General features: G+C 43.6%; 1 protein-coding gene across 3 annotated transcripts in view; it reads right to left on the bottom strand.

Moving 5' to 3' along the window:
* Window positions 1-15,898, bottom strand: part of DIP2B (disco interacting protein 2 homolog B) — a 186,989-nt gene that overhangs the window by 14,828 nt on the left and 156,263 nt on the right. For all 3 annotated transcript variants that reach the window (XM_063119863.1, XM_063119862.1, XM_063119864.1), the window contains 12 exons: window positions 15,700-15,839; window positions 13,678-13,814; window positions 11,771-11,851; window positions 10,710-10,837; window positions 8,979-9,093; window positions 7,584-7,785; window positions 6,558-6,667; window positions 6,206-6,286; window positions 4,031-4,154; window positions 2,894-3,015; window positions 1,028-1,139; window positions 231-340 (listed from right to left, as the gene is read on the bottom strand). In XM_063119863.1, coding sequence (XP_062975933.1) covers window positions 231-340; window positions 1,028-1,139; window positions 2,894-3,015; window positions 4,031-4,154; window positions 6,206-6,286; window positions 6,558-6,667; window positions 7,584-7,785; window positions 8,979-9,093; window positions 10,710-10,837; window positions 11,771-11,851; window positions 13,678-13,814; window positions 15,700-15,839 — 1,462 coding nt within the window. The remainder of the gene's footprint in view (window positions 1-230; window positions 341-1,027; window positions 1,140-2,893; window positions 3,016-4,030; window positions 4,155-6,205; window positions 6,287-6,557; window positions 6,668-7,583; window positions 7,786-8,978; window positions 9,094-10,709; window positions 10,838-11,770; window positions 11,852-13,677; window positions 13,815-15,699; window positions 15,840-15,898) is intronic.

Raw genomic sequence — 15,898 nt, 5'->3', positions numbered from 1 at the left:
GGGATCTTCCTAAGGCGCCTTCTGAACCTGTAGCTCCGTGCACCCAATGAAGTCACTTTGTCCTCTCAGCAGTCATCACTGCTGCCAACATGTGGTTTTACCCATCCAGTGATTATTTACCCAGACTAGAAACGTTCTGACCTGTTTACATTAAAAAACTAAAACTAGCATTAATTTGGGGCTCAGCCTATAAACGAGGTACTTCAACATATAGTGAAGTGCTACTGTACCTTTACTCCTGTAAGCATCCCTGTTGTGGACACACTAAAATCCAGGTATGCTAACATTTCTGGAGTTGGTGGTTTGTAGACCTGAGGTAGCCGCTTCCTGGGCAAGTCATCTGAAACAGAGCAAAGTGATTACAGTTGTGTGCAGTCCTTAAAATGAACTTACCGGGGGAATAAAAGGAAGCAGGATGTACTGGTGTGTAATAGAACTACCTTCTACAACACAGTACTAAGGTGCTCTACTTCTTTCCATATCAAATACAACTGGCTCACAGCTACATCTTTTCCTAAATCAGTCTGCCTAAGGAGGGGAAGAGAAAGCCCACATCCATACAGAGACCCAGTCTGCTCAACTTTAAGGTAACCCTGGATTGGCCCATGAAGGTCTCACACATTGCAGCTGTGACACAGAAGCAATGTGAGGACTCTGAAGTTAATCTGATTTCATTACTTGGTCTACTCAACTTAAGTAAGCAGAAGGTCATGCAACACTTCACAATCATAAAACAACATCAGCCAATACAAGATTTAGAGCATTGGTGCAACTAAGTTTCTCCTTTTCCATCATCTCAGAACCTTGCTAGCATGTTAATCAGATTTAGGGTTTATTTTGAAGGCATAGTAAGAAATTTGGAATTTCAAAAGGTTTTGTTCTCTGTGGATACCCAAAATTTAATTGCAGCATTGGTGAGAAATTCCTCTCCTACATGAACACAGCTTGCAAATAATCCTGAACAGATGTTTCATAATTGCTTGGAAGTTCCTTGGAGTGAATGAGATGGACCAGGAGGCTCTATTACCTGTGTCAATGATGGTTGGCCAGGTTTTCACATCAACAGCAGTTGCCGCCTCTCTTGATCTCAGTAGCCTCATCAAGATCTGACTTGTGAGAATACAGGCAGCTTTGCTGACCTAAAATACATCCAACAAGAATGAAAATCATAGAACATCAGTCAATACAAGATTTAGAGCTCAAGAACTAAGGAACCTGGATTCACTCCAGACAGCAGCACACCAAGCATTTACACAGAACTGTATCCAGTCTTAGTCTAACTTAAGTCCCATTCATATCAGTGGGTCTACTCTAAGTAGAGCTAAAACTGGTTACAATCCACAGTGCTTTTTGACAGTTCAAAGTACTTTACATACATTCTTTCAGTATTCCTTAACACAACATGCACATTAGCTCAGTATATAAAGCTATATAGGGCTTTATCAGTCATAACCAGCACTTTGAATTCTGCCCGGAAACTGATCAGTAGCCAGTGAAGCAGCTGGAACAAGGGAGTTGCATGCTCCCTGCAACCAGCCCCATTCAACAGTCTGGCTGCAGCATTCTGGACCAGCTGAAGCTTCTGAAAAGTTTTTGAAGGCGGCCCTACATATAGCGCTTTATAGTAGTCCAAATGGGATGTAACTAAGGAATGTGTGACCATGGCCAGATCAGACATCTCTAGGAATGAGCGCAGTTGGCGAATTAGCTCAGCTATGCAAACATAATTTATTTATTTATTACATTTATATACCGCCCCACAGCCGAAGGTCTCTGGGCGGTTTACAACAATTAAAAATGGTAAACATTAAAAGTATACAAAATTTAAAAACCATCAAAACATAAAAAAAAGTATAAAAACAACAGTATCCATTTAAAAACAACAATTCTGGGATCCATTAAAAACAAACTTAACGTTGTTAAATGCTGTTAAAATGCCTGGGAGAAGAGAAAAGTCTTGACCTGGCGCCAAAAAGATAACAATGTTGGCACCAGGCGAGCCTCATCGAGCTCTGGCCTCTGCTGAGAGCTGGCCATCGAGGTTCAGGGCTGAGTCCAAGAGTACACCGAAAAGGCGAGCCTGAGTCTTCAGGGGGAATGTAACCCATTATTCAGCATAGGTCAAATTCCCTGATCTGCCTTTTGACTGACCAGGAGCACCACTGTCCTGTCTGGATAAAGCTTCAATTTGTTTGTCCTCATCCAGTCCATTACCAACATCAGGCACCAATTTAGGACCAGAATAGCTTCCTTGGATTTAGACGGGAAGGAGAGGTAGAACTGAGTGTCATCAGTATACTGGTGGCATGAACCCCAAAACTCCAGACAATCTCCCCAACAGTTTCATGAACATCCTTTGCTTTTCTTACATACCCATTTCTGTAAATATTTCCAATTCACATGAACATCTAATTGACTAGCTTTGACCTTAACCCGGAGAAGCATTTGGTCCTTTTGTTGCTTGGTATTACAAGGAAGGCAATACATCACCTTCAGCCACAGAAGCATTAGGACTTGCCTATGCTAGAATGTAATAATTGTCCTGTTCAGTTTATGGCTGAAAGACGGTGCAAAGATTTCAAAAGCAGCTATGACATGATTGTAGAAAGGCAGGTCAACCCTTGGAAGGCAAAAGGGTGATTGACTGGCAAGATACCAGCTGCTTTCAATCATTTAATGTTCTGTGAATTATGAGATGACAACAGGATATTTCTACACTGTATCACTGATCTTCATAGAAAATAGGGATTTTTTCCAAGGGATTAGCATGCTGTCTGTACCAGCTGATGCTCAAGAAATAGCTACTTCATTACTCTGAGACAACAGGGTAAGGCAAATGCAAACCATCAATTTAAGAACGTAAGAATGTGGTGAATTATTCTCTGCTACTCACATCTACAATCATCCGCACGGTGGGCAAAGTAGCAGTGAGGTTCTGAGCATGTGGAGGCCGGACGGTCACAGGGATGCAGCCAGCATATAGGCAGCCATAAAATGCAGCAATGAGCTCGATGCCTGCAGGGAAACAGGAAGATATAGCACACAAATCACTCAACATCCACTTCCTGGCATCCACCATTTTGTTTTGCTGCAAGCACATTAAAGAATAGCAGCCCTTGAGGGCGAAGAACTCACCCCCAACCCAGTCTGGAAATGCAAACAAAGCAGGAGGACTTTGGTGGAAGCAGGCAAGAGAAAGCAAGAGGGAAATTTTAAGGAAGGAAAAGGAGCCATAATGAAGACTGGGGATGTGGAAAAGGTCAAAGTGGGGAAGATTCAAAGCAGAGACTACAAGGAAACTCTGGTGCAAATTGTTTGAAACAATCACAAAACAATGAACAATCTGGAGCGGGGAGGGCAAACCAAATGCAGCAGACCAAAACTGTCATCATTAATATCACCGTCTGTCTCAGTGAAATGCAATTTTGAGCCACACCAGGGATATGGCACTTCCTGGATTCCTGGATAAGTTTGGCAGATCCCTCGGAAAATTTTGCTCTTCAGAGGAAGCAGACATTAAGGAGATCCCAGAAGGAACAAAGGATTCAGGAACAGAGGATTCGGCATCATTAAATGCTCATTGTGCAAACTGAACTTCCCAAGTGTAGAGAAATAAAGCTTCCTGGGTCTAAACCGCAGAGAACTGAAGGTAGAGGACAATTCTACAAGATTAATACTGTGTGTATCGTGACTACACATTTAATTTTAAGAAGATCTGAGTTATAAGGTTTCATTTACAAAGTAAGGTACAGGAAGGAAGAGGTTTGTCCTGTGGTGAGGAAGCATCCATTTGGCCTGAGTGGAAATGCAGATCAATAGACGCCTTCAGCCACTCTGTCATCTCTAAAACATGACATGCTGTTACAATTCATTATATGACCTCCCCTGAATTTGAATTCGCCACCTCCATTCCGAACACCACGATGCATTTCCCACAATCCAATGAGTAAGCCAGGTTTACACCTTTAGAGATTGCTGGATGCACCAAATCCCTTGAAAACTTCCCCCATCAACCCCAGATATTTCTTACCAGGAGGATAGAGCAGCACCACATTATCACCAGCATTGAGGTGTCCCTTTTCATACAGAATCGATGCGATTCGCTCAGCTCGCTTGTGCAACTGCAGGCAGGTGGCTGTACAAACAGGGGCCCCCTTGCAGAGACAGAAAGAAACATCCTCTAAAGTCTAAATGAATACGTGGAGCTTGAAGGGAGTTCTTTGGAAACATCCGAGCAAACACTGGTTGCACTCTGGAACACTACTTGCTCACTCTTCCAATCCACTTAAATTATAATGTGCGAAGGGTGTCTTTGGGGAATGATGCTTTTGTTCTCACAGTTCCATGACTTGGCAGGATTATGTTGGGGCAGTTTAATACAAATTAAAATGAAAGTAATTCAATATACTGAAATGGACAGTGTACAACTGGGGTCCCCAATGTGGTTGCCATGGACACATCTCTAGGAAAGGCTCCCTGCCTGTCCTGATTTAAATTTTATTTCTTAAGGGTTTTTAAATTAAAAACAGGGGGTTACCATGCTGCAAAGCATCTTCATTTGAGTTCAAAAGAGTGACTTAGTGTTTTGGATCTCAGACACCACCTCTGCCTTGTACATAGGTTCTTGGGCAAGTTACTTTTCTTTTAGTCTCACCAGTTTGCCTTCTCTCTCTGTGTGTGTGACCAGCCATGCCCACCCTGGCAGCCATATTATGAATGAGCAAGCCCCCACATGGCAGCCATTTTGTGAGAGGGTCCATGATACTCAACATTCCAAAGGTGCCAAAACAGCTAGAGATCCGTTGTGTAAGACTTAGAATCCTGCTCAGTCAATGAAGTAGCTAAGCGTGGGCTAATCGCAGTCTCAGGTTTGCCTCCTCATCTTTAAAGTGGAAATTATACTGACTTATCATGCATGCTTGCTGTGAGTTTAAATAAGGACTGTAAAAGCCCCTATGTGTTTAAAGAATGCTTTAAAAATTACAAATAGAAATTAAACTTCGGCACTAGTTTAGACCCTTATCTTGTTTTGGAAAATAGTTTCTAAAGACATCCCCTACCATAGTAGCCTTGGCTATAACTTAATAACTCCCCAAATTGCTACAGAAATGTCTTTTTTCCCCTCCTAATACAATGGAGCTCTTTTTACCATGAGAAGACTCATTAGATAGTTAACAGTGACTATAGTCCTTCATTTTGCTTAGGAGCCCCCTGAACATTAAGCTGCTGGGGGGCTTATGTTTTATGCACAGAGCAGGGGTGGGGAATATGTGGCCTCATAAACCCTAGCCAATAATGAGGGATGATGGGAGTTGCAATCCATCAACATCTGAAGGGCCACACATTGCTCATCCCTGGCATAGAACATGTGTAATACATATCCTCACAACCATTCAGAACTTGAGCTGTCAGAAAAGATTCTGTTAGTTTGACTCCTGGCATGGTCCAACTAAGGTCATCCTCAGGGGTCCTTCTCTGTGAGCCCCTGCCAAAAAAAGTGAGGCAGGTGGCTACCAGGAGGAGGGCCTTCTCTGCTGTGGCACCCCGGCTGTGGAATGAGCTCCTTAAGGAGGTTCGTTTGGCACCTATATTATATGCTTTTAGACGCCAGGTGAAGACCTTTTTATTCTCCCAGCATTTTAACAGTCTATAAATAAATTTAACTTGATGTTTTAAATTTGTAATTTTGCATTGCTGCTGTTTTCATCTGGTTGAGCTTTTATATTGCATTTTATATTATGGTTTTATACTGTTGTTTTATACTTTGAATGGTTTTAATTTTTGTGAACTGCCCAGAGAGCTCTGGCTATTGGGCGGTACAGTAATGTAATGTAATGTAATAAATAAATAAATAAAACTACAACATTTCTATGTTCTTATTGCTCCATCTGCTAGCTCACATATCCCATCAGTAGCCAAAGCTTCCTTACCACAAATGTTAAGAAGAGGCTTAATCACATCCTTTATGAAGTTATATGGTACTCCCAGCATTTCTTACTTGCTGAAAGGTGTCCCCGATTTTGTATTTTCTCCCTCTGCATCTTCTACAATGTTAACAGCCTTCCATGACGGGCTAAAGTAATGAGCCGAGGGGACACATTTCCCACACAACCCTTAAGCCTGGATGCCTCCAAAAGTGGATGGAACAAGTACCAACTGCATCCCCATTCTTTAGGGAGCACAAGTTATGATACCACATCTTTACCTTGGCATTGAGCAGGAGGAAAAGCATGTGTTCGGGAGTTGCTTGTGCTCTCCATTGGAGCACCTCAGACAGGAACTGATGCTGTAAAGAGAAACTACATTTCAGAGGCAACCCCAACATGGTCCCTATGCTGGGTAGGGATGGGAGGGAGGACTCTGGCTCCACCCACCACTAGCTTCATCCCCACCCACCACCTGCATGCAGCTCTCAACATTTTCCCTTGAGAGAATGCAGCCCGACAGGAAAAGGGTTCCCCCACCCTGCTCTATTGTGGCAGGAGAGCAGTTGCATATAGGCTCACTGGGGTTCCAGTGCAGGTTACAAGTCTCGATTCTGTGCGGCAGGCACTCACCTTTCTCACCAAGTCGTTCTCCTCTATCTGCCCAAGATCCCTCCCAGAGGCCTGTGCAATGCGCTTCCCTGCAACCAGGTTTCCCACCATCACAGAGGCAGGGCCGACACCTGTTGGCAGATACCAAAATGGTAGCACTTGGTCAAGGTGGGTTGTGTACAAGCAGTGGTTTGGAAGGAAGGAAATTGAATCGAGCACCACAATTCTGAAAAGGGTGTGTGGCGATTAAAACAGTAAGGCATGCGGCCAAGTCTTACAGGAAGCATTTCAGAGGCCAATGCCAAGAAGCAAGTAAATGGAAAGAAACTGAAGGGATAGAGGGCAGGTGGCTGAGAGCCCAACTTGAGAATGTGCAGATCTTCTGAGAGTGAAGATTGAGTGGCTAAATAAAGACCTTTCAGGAATATTTTCTGAGCAGGCGTTAGGAAATATAGCAAGAGTTATCAGGGATAAGGGCATGAGGGAAACATGTCAAAATACCATTTTGGAAGGGTGAGAGCTAAGAGGCAGCACTGAGCAGGTGACTCTGTGTACCAAGCCAAGGGAAAGAGAAGCCTGCGGTTTTGCAAAACTATCAAATTCAGAAGACTTTGCAGTGCTTATTGATAAACAAAGGACTGACAAATAGCAGCAGCCAAGTATTAAGCCTTTTTTTAAAATATATGGAAAAACTGTTATGCATTCCAAAATACATTGATTATGTTGATTTTTTTTTGCTGGTTACACTTTCTACCCTAAATAAAGTCCTATGAGGAAAATAGTTTGGAAAGAAATGATAAGGCCATGCCTGATGAACAATTTCAGTGAAAGATTTTCCAACAACTTTAGGAACAAGCTTTTAAACTACTTAGGGAGTAATCCTATGGAAATTTAGACAGATAAAAGTCGTACAACTCTCAGCATTTCCCAGCCAGCATGTTGTAAAGTTGAAGGACTTTTTTCTGCCTAAACATGCATAGGATTGTGACCTTAGTAGGCATCATCATCTGTTGTTGTTGTTGTTGTTGTTGTCAGTGTGTCAATTACCTGGTTGTTTTTGCCTGGGTTTTGGCAGATTGGTTACACATGTGTGCGGGCACATGAGGATGTTACATGGGTGCAGGGATCCCTCTAGGAAGTGCTGTTTGGTCTGAGATATATGGATCCCTCCCAGAGGAGTTTTTGGCAAAGTATTGGCTGGAACAAGAGCAAGGCAATATACTCCCACTTGATGAATGCTGTCGATAGCCTAAGAATAAGAAAACAGAGAGTGACATATCAGCACAGAGTCTAATTTGTTCATAATATCACTAAGTGTTCATATTTCATAACCTAGACAGCTCTAGAAGAGAGGTGGGGCAAATCATAAGAGCATGGAAAGCCAAGCTATAAAGGTATCAGAAGCTGGGTAATCAATGATACCTTGCATATAATGTAATGGACAGGAATCAACATGGCTGTGTCCACACAAGAAGTTTCCCATACTTCCAACTTAAGGCACAGTGAACAAGTGAAAACCTAGGAAGCAGCAACTCTGAGGAGAAGTGATATAGCGGTGGTGTGGCGAATTCTTTCCCTTTGCAGATGGGAGGAGGTGGGGAAGGGGAACAGCCTGTTCAAGGGCACCACATGATTTGCAGATCGTTGAGGCACTGAAGAAGGTTACCCCTTTCACACCCTCATGTTGCAATACTCTTATTCTTAAGCTGTTGCCATCAAATGTAACATATTTTAAAATTGACCCTGGGAGAAACTTGATGAAAAGATGTTCAAAAAGTAACACTGAGAGAAACAAGATGCATGTAAGTTTCTTTTGCACTGCTCCTTGTTTTAGAATTGAACACATTTTTGTCTTAACATTTAAAAAAAAATGTCTTTGCAACCACAAAAAGATTAAGATGGCAAACCCATGCACATTTACTTGGGAATGAGCTCTTTCGAACAGTGGGACTTATCTCTGAGTATATACACATAGGAAAATGTTTGCCCAACAGTTACTCTCAGAGAAACATGCTCCACATTGTAAGACACACAGATATTCATTTTAATGTTATATTTCAGTTTTCTGATTCTGTATGTAACAGGCGAGTCCTAAGTAATTGCATGTAATTTGTTTGTGTGTATTCAAGTGCATGTGACATCATTCTTCCTAGGTGATGCTGAATTTATAGGGCCTGACCCCCCTGAGAAGGGTCTGGTTTGTGCATATATATATATATCTTCTGCACCACTATCTGGATGATACGAGCAGCCCTTGGGAATGCAGATGTTGACTATCTGCCAATTGCATCCCACTTTGAGAGGTGTGTTGCTTCACACTGATCTAAAAACTCCAATCACATCATAGACAAGGCCCCCACTGTGTTTGACACTGACTGCTTCCATTTCCAAAGGGCTGCTGACCCATCAAGAGAGGATGTGAGTTACTTAGTTTGTTCCAACCTGTAGCACACGGCTCATCCACTGGAAACTGTCCTCTTCAGAAGCATCTGGCCGCTGCTCAGCCACCACCACAATCCTCTCATCATAGAACACAGTCACAGAGAACACTGCAATCCTAAAAAGGAACAGGAAATGAGCTGTATGGCACACATCCTTCCCCAGTGCAACCGTGTCCATAAATCAGTGGTGGGGATCCTGCAGCCCTCCAGATGTTGTTGAACCATAACTTCCATCATCCCTAACCATTGGCCATGCTGGCCAGGACCAACAGGAATTGTAGTCCAACCGCATCTGGAGGGCCACAGGTTCTCCATCACTGCCATAAACTGAAGCAGCAGTATCACAGGCTGTAAGAGTCCAAAGAGGATGAAAGAGCCTGGCACCTGACCGTTATAGGCTTTGTTCAGGTAACCATTAAGGAAGAAAGGAGGGCTGCTTCATACATTACACGCATTCATTTCATACATTTTAGATGTATAGCTAAGTGTGACTGAGCCAAGCAGGAGTTTGGAAACACATCCACAATACAGGTAATCTCATCAGAGAGCCAGGATGCACTGCAGCTCCCAGTCTGTGGCCTTAGCTAGACTTACCTTATAGTCCGTGACGGAGGAGGGAAGATCTCACATTGTGATTAACGCAAGATCCCTCCTCCGTTTACACATGAGGCGCGACGACCTCAGGAAGAGAGGCGTTGCGCCCGCCATTTTTTTAAAAAAGAAGACGGAGCGCACGAACGCTCATGTACTAAAGATAAGTGTTTTGTTTTTTTTAAAAAAAATAACTACTTTCCCCGCTCCCCCCCCACCCTAACCCTGATGGGCGCAGCTCCCGGCTCCGTGCAAGTAATCGCGCGGAGCCGGGTCAAACTGCAGCAAAGGGCCACATGTTCCGCGGTCTCGGGTTCAGCCCAGGACAGCGAAAAAAGTGGGCCCAAGGGGGAGGGCTCTATCCCGGGGCAAGGGAGGGATGATCCCTGATCCTGGGATCCCCTGTGCGTCATGTGGACGCGCAGGGACGATCCCGGGGTTCGCCCCATGATAAAGCCCGGTCTAGCTAAGGCTTATGACATGGCTGGCTTTGCTTCCATGAAATGTGCTCAGTCATCCTTAGAGTAGGAAAAGGAGCCTGAACTAGGCAGCATAATGGCACAAGGTGAGGGACGGGAGGGGAAACAAAAGGAACTAACAGCAAACATCTCCAGGACTTCATCACATTTTCTGTTATGAAAATTCTGTCCTTACAAAATAAAAATCCATATTGCTTTAAAAGGGAAAGGGAAATTTCAAAGCAAGAAGGTTCAGTATTTCCCAGGCTCTCCAAATATACACTACTGATTTTTATTTGTAAGTTCTGCTTGCTAAATGATAGCTGTCCCTCGTGGCAGGAATATTATGATATAGATTTCATAGGAACTTGTCTATTTACAGAGGTCTCTGCACAATGTGTGATTTTGAGCACCATCAGTTAATTAATCAGTTAACAGATGCCATCTCCCCTACCTTTAAACTAGTTACCTCTGCCACCATTTAAAGAGTCCCCTAAGATTCCTTTCAATTCAGTAAAAAGATCTGATGTTTTCCAGTCATTTTTGAGCCAAATTCAGGACAAGGAAACCCCATATTCAAAAGAACACTAGTCACAATAACTGAGCAGCCATGATCGGCGAAAAGAAGCAGTCATCAGGATAATGCAACCAACTCATTATCTTTTATGTAGACACAGACTAACCTTCCTCTATAAACCGTTTTTATAGATTCAACTGCCAGTCCAGTGGCCACTATGTCATCAGCATTATGTCTGCGTCCACTAATAATTAGCATCCCATCTATTTTTCCAACAACAAATACCAGGCTACCCTGTAAGGCAAAAAAGGACATCAGCAAACGAATATTCTTCCCCATATAAACCAGTTGCTTCCCCTTTGCCTTAGTTAATCCCTTTCTTTCTTTCCTTAAACTACCCTACAACTAGGCAGCGTACATGCATGCTGCAATAGTGCATAACTTTTAAGAGGCCACATAAGAAAATTATAACCGTTAAAGTTGGACCTTTTACATGATAAATAGACAATGGAATAAAAAACCCTGTAAAATGTTTTAAAACCCAGTTCTTTTTATAATCGATACTTCAAGTAAGCAAATTGGGACGGAAGATTCTAAATTATCCATAAAGACTGAAGTGTGAATCAGGAGGGGCTCCTAAAGTGTGTGCAAAGGCACTACTAGAGTATCATAAAAGAGTGTAAAGTCATGCACCATCCTATGCACACTGGAACCAGGAGGCCTTGTGCAACACCTTTCTCCCTCTCTGCTAATATACTGGCAATGGAGGAATAAGGCTGCATCACCACTGCCTCTAGAAAGTGCAGTTCAATCCCTGAGTACTGGGCAAAGGGGGCGGGGCAGGATGGGAGGAAACAATATTAACTGGTTCATCTCACAGTTGCAAGGAGGATGCCTGACTTTTGTTTATTCTGGGAGCTAACTGAAAATACATGAGGTTGTGTGATGGTTAATTTAAGAGTGTCTCCAATTTTAAAACTGACAAAGCGGGGGAACTCTGTATCCCAGGTACCAAACACTGGAAAACTCAGGTCTAAGCATTTTATCTGTACGATTAATGCTTGTCTTTTTCAAAGTATGTTGCTATATAAGTGTGAAAAAAATTCAATTGGATCACAGAGGAATTTAGAGGGTCGGGTTTTTTTAAAATACATTTTTGTACACAGGCTGGTTAGGCACTTGTATAGTCCCAGTGTCATAACATATGATGAAAACAGCGGAACGTACTGGTCCAACAAAACCCAGCAAGCCAGAGCGCACAAACGGCACATCGCCCACAGGAGAGCCAACTGAATTTAAAGGGATGACCTGAAAAAGAGAAAAGAAAGGCCATTGGTGATAGAAGGGGCAATGCATTTCAGTACAGAAAGATATGCAGTTAACCGCAATATAGCAAAAGCCGTTTTCAGATGCAAGCAGCCCTAGAAAAAAACCAATCCCTTTCACTGGAGCATACTTTGCTTACATAACCCTAGCACTGACATTAACTGGAACTGAGTGCAAGCCCAGAAAACAAAACAAACACACAAAAACCCACTGACTTCCACTGACAGGAGCAAGACAGTTTTACTAGTAGACTTAATAAGATTGGAAACCAGGGCATGATCTGCTGCTGTGATTCTCAGAAGAAGCTGGTTGCTTCTCTGCAGTGCAGAAATCCCTATTATGAAGATGAAGTATGTCCCCCCTTTAGTTACCTCGGTTTCGTCTGAGCACAAAAATAAACTTGCATTTGCAAGATCTAAGTTTTCAAAGACAGATGGCCAAGGACTGGCTTGGTAGAAGGGAATGGCGGGAGGGAGGCAGTTAAGGGGAACTGACCACAGGGTGGGAGCTGTGCTGGAAAGTAAAATAGAAAGCCCTGGTCAACAGAAATTCTCCAACACTCCACTCTGGTTCCTATGTCTCTATTATCAATGTCCTCCTACATTTCTTAGGCACTATGGGGACTAGAAACTTGCTGTGCTTAAGAAATGACTGCTCAGATTCTCATGATGCTGTACTATGCAATAAGTTGGGATGACACACAGCAACTGCAAACGCAAGACTTGCATATCCCTTTGTGTATAGGGCAAGTCTCAGGTAAAAGGCATGTGCAAATCAAGGATCGGAACTGGTTTCCTACTCATCGCTCTAAGAGGAATAATTTATTCTGCTCACTTAAGTTGGGGCATCAAGAATATCTAGTTCTATCCTAATGCCACAAAAATAGATTTTTTAGCATTTGAGTTCACTGCACATAGTTTGAACATGCTCCCCTGTACTGCTAAGTGGGAGATTTGCAAGCCCCTTACCTCCTCAAATCATTTTTCACATAGTGCTTTCATCAAGCTAGTGTAGGCTAGTTGTTAAGAGCAGGATGTTTTCAGTTGATATCTCAGGCCATAGCAAGAAGGGGCTTTATCCCACATGACGCACAGGGGATCCCAGGATCAGGTAGGGATGATTCCTCCCTTGCCCCGGGATCTCGCCCTGCCCTTTGGCCCTGGTTTTCCCGCGGTCCCGGGCTGAGCCCGAGACCGCGGAACGTGTGGCCGGGTGCCGTGGGTTGACCCGGCTCCACGTGATTCCTCGAGAAGGGCCTGGAGCCAGTGCGCCCATCGGGGGTAGGGTGGGGGTGGGGGGAGCAGGGAAAGTAATTTAAATTTTACAGAGTACTTAACTCTTGCATTCGTGCGCTGCTGGCCCTTTAATCCAAAAAAAATATGGCAGGCGCAACACCTCTCCTTCTGGGGTCGTTGCACGTCGCGTGTAAACAGAGGAGGGATCATCTCTCCTCCATCGCAGGCTAACAGGTAGGTCTAGCTAAGGCCTCAGCCATGACCTCACAAGTGGTTTTGGGAAAGCAGCCTAAGCACCACCATCATCACCTTCTGCAACTCTGCAATGTTGGGATAATACTACTGACCTACTTAACAGGGTTGCTGCAAGGATTGCTAATAATGTATGTGGAAAAGTGCTTTGAACACTTTAAAGTGCAATATGAATGATGATGATTATAGAACTTAGCACAGAAATGTTCCCTTCCCTTCCCACCATCCAAAAATGAAGTGAAAAACCCAAAGCTGAACCCTCTGCTAACTGGATAAAACAGGACATAGCCCATGTGAAAACTAAAAACAACAATTACATACCTCAAATGTGTTTTTAGTTACTCCAGTGAGCCCATAATACATCATCCCCCCTGTTCTGGAGCTGACACAGATTTCACCAATCTCATCTGTCTTGCAGAGCTGAGGAGGGCCATCTGGCTTCACTATGCACATCATTCCTAGAACAAATCACACACCATTATGGAACCTCCCAACAAGACATGGGATTCTTTGGTTAAAAACGCAGAACACAACAGAAGTGGGTGGGTCAGTTTGGCTCAGTGACTGCCCAGTTGAAGGTAAGTCAACTCAGCCCATAGCCAGAGTCTGACTGGGTGTGTGTGTGTGTGTGTGTGTGTAAGCCAAACCTCGACATTCCAGGATCTCTTCTCTATCATCCCAGAGTGCAGGACACAGAATAATGGGCTCAAGGTACAGCAAGCCAGATTCCAGCTGGACATCAGGAAAAACTTCCTGTTATAGCAGTACAACAATGGAACCAATGACCTAGGGAGGCAGTGGGCTCTCCCACATTAGAGGCATTCAAGAGGCAGCTGGACAGCCATCTGTCAGGTATGCTTTAATGTGGATTCCTACATTGAGGAAGGGGCTGGACTCGAGGGCGTTATAGGCCCCTTCCAACTCTGCTATTCTATGATTCTATGAAGCTGCTTCCGACAGACCCTCCCTCTGATGAGTCAGTTGATGCCTAGGGCATAGGCTTCATTGGTACTTCCATGGGTTCAAGTGCCTTCCTCCACCTCACCGTATGAAGTCTGTCAGACTGACTGCACCTTGCCTTCTTCGTAAAAGCCTAGCAATGTACAAACGGGGGCACCTTGTGTCCTGCTCAAAAACAAAAGAGGCAGAGGGAGCAGCTGTCTGTGAGTGGTGGTTTACTTGTGGAAGTGGGTGGGCCTGGAGCCCTGAGGCGATAAGATGATTGTAAAGATCACAGAAAAATAAAGGAAAACCAAAATAAAAAATAAAAGATAGGGGGGGGGGAAACGATAGCAGAAAAGAAAACTCCCAGCAGTTTGAAGAAATATGCTTACCGAACAAAGAGAAGTTCCCAACGAAGCTACCACAATGGTGGTTGAAAGAGAACTGAGGGCATAGGTGGGAACCTACCAGGGACATGTTCACTGGGATGGTGGGGAGAGTTCCCAGCCAAATTCTTCAGCTATGGAAGTTTTCCAAATGTGTGATGCAGAGAGACCGCAAAGAACTTATGTTTCCTGATCATGAGTTGTTTAAGTAATAGCTACCACCTCATTTACATTGCCATTTTGTTGGTTTCTAGCCAGCTGCCAGTTTATGTCTAAATGCAGATAAGGGTGGGGGACTAAAGAGAATTAGACAGAAGGATATGCCAAAGGGCAACAGAGGCACAGACAGCAACTTTCCTAAGACAGAATTCATGACCCCAAGGTAAATGCTACAACAACATTAAAAAGAACTATTCACCCATTCCAAGCAAATGCTATAAGCATTGTGTTGGCCAGAGGTAATGTGAGCCCTAAGCAGCAAAATGATTAGGGGAACACGATGCTATATTTTCCTTTTGAGTGAGTTGAATAAGCCCAAATGACTTGAATAACCAACAGATGAAGAGGTCTGTTAGTGGTACCCAGAGGACTTAGGATGCGACAGCAAAGGATTACACAGCACCTGGGGCTATTGCAGAGGCAAAACTTCATGGCCACTTTCCCCCAGTATTTATTCATTTGAAGCATGTTTATTCATCTCGTCAGCTGAAAAGGATGCCAGGGCAAGCTTACATAAGATTAAGAAAATCAAGGCAGTCCCTGCCCACAAGCTTACAATCTAACAGGAACAATACAAAAGGAAAACGAGACGGGAAGGGAAAAGGAAAGAAGCAAACTCAAGTACTAATACTTAAAGATAGACAGTAGTTCCTATAATGACCAGCTGGAATGGTAACAGTTTAGGAAGTAGAGATGCCAAATAGAACTCATTCCTTAGCAGGACCTTAACAGAGAGAATTTGAGAAATCTTAGAGCAAGATAGCATATGCCCTGCTCCCACCACTGTGACACTTACCACCTGGCATCACATGACCAACATCCTGTACAGTAAGAGCAGAATTCTTATCTTCTGTGTTCACACGGATGACGCTATAACTCAACCCATTCATTGATAAGATAGCTCTTCCAGGCAAAGGTGCCCCAGGAACACCAGGCCTAGAAATAAAAGGCAGATTCGTATATTACAGCCACAGTGGGTAGACAGTACACGGGAA

This window comes from Elgaria multicarinata, chromosome 3, assembly GCF_023053635.1.
Source record: "Elgaria multicarinata webbii isolate HBS135686 ecotype San Diego chromosome 3, rElgMul1.1.pri, whole genome shotgun sequence".
NCBI classification, from domain to species: Eukaryota; Metazoa; Chordata; class Lepidosauria; order Squamata; family Anguidae; genus Elgaria; species Elgaria multicarinata.
This window is presented reverse-complemented; position numbering and strand designations above follow the sequence as displayed.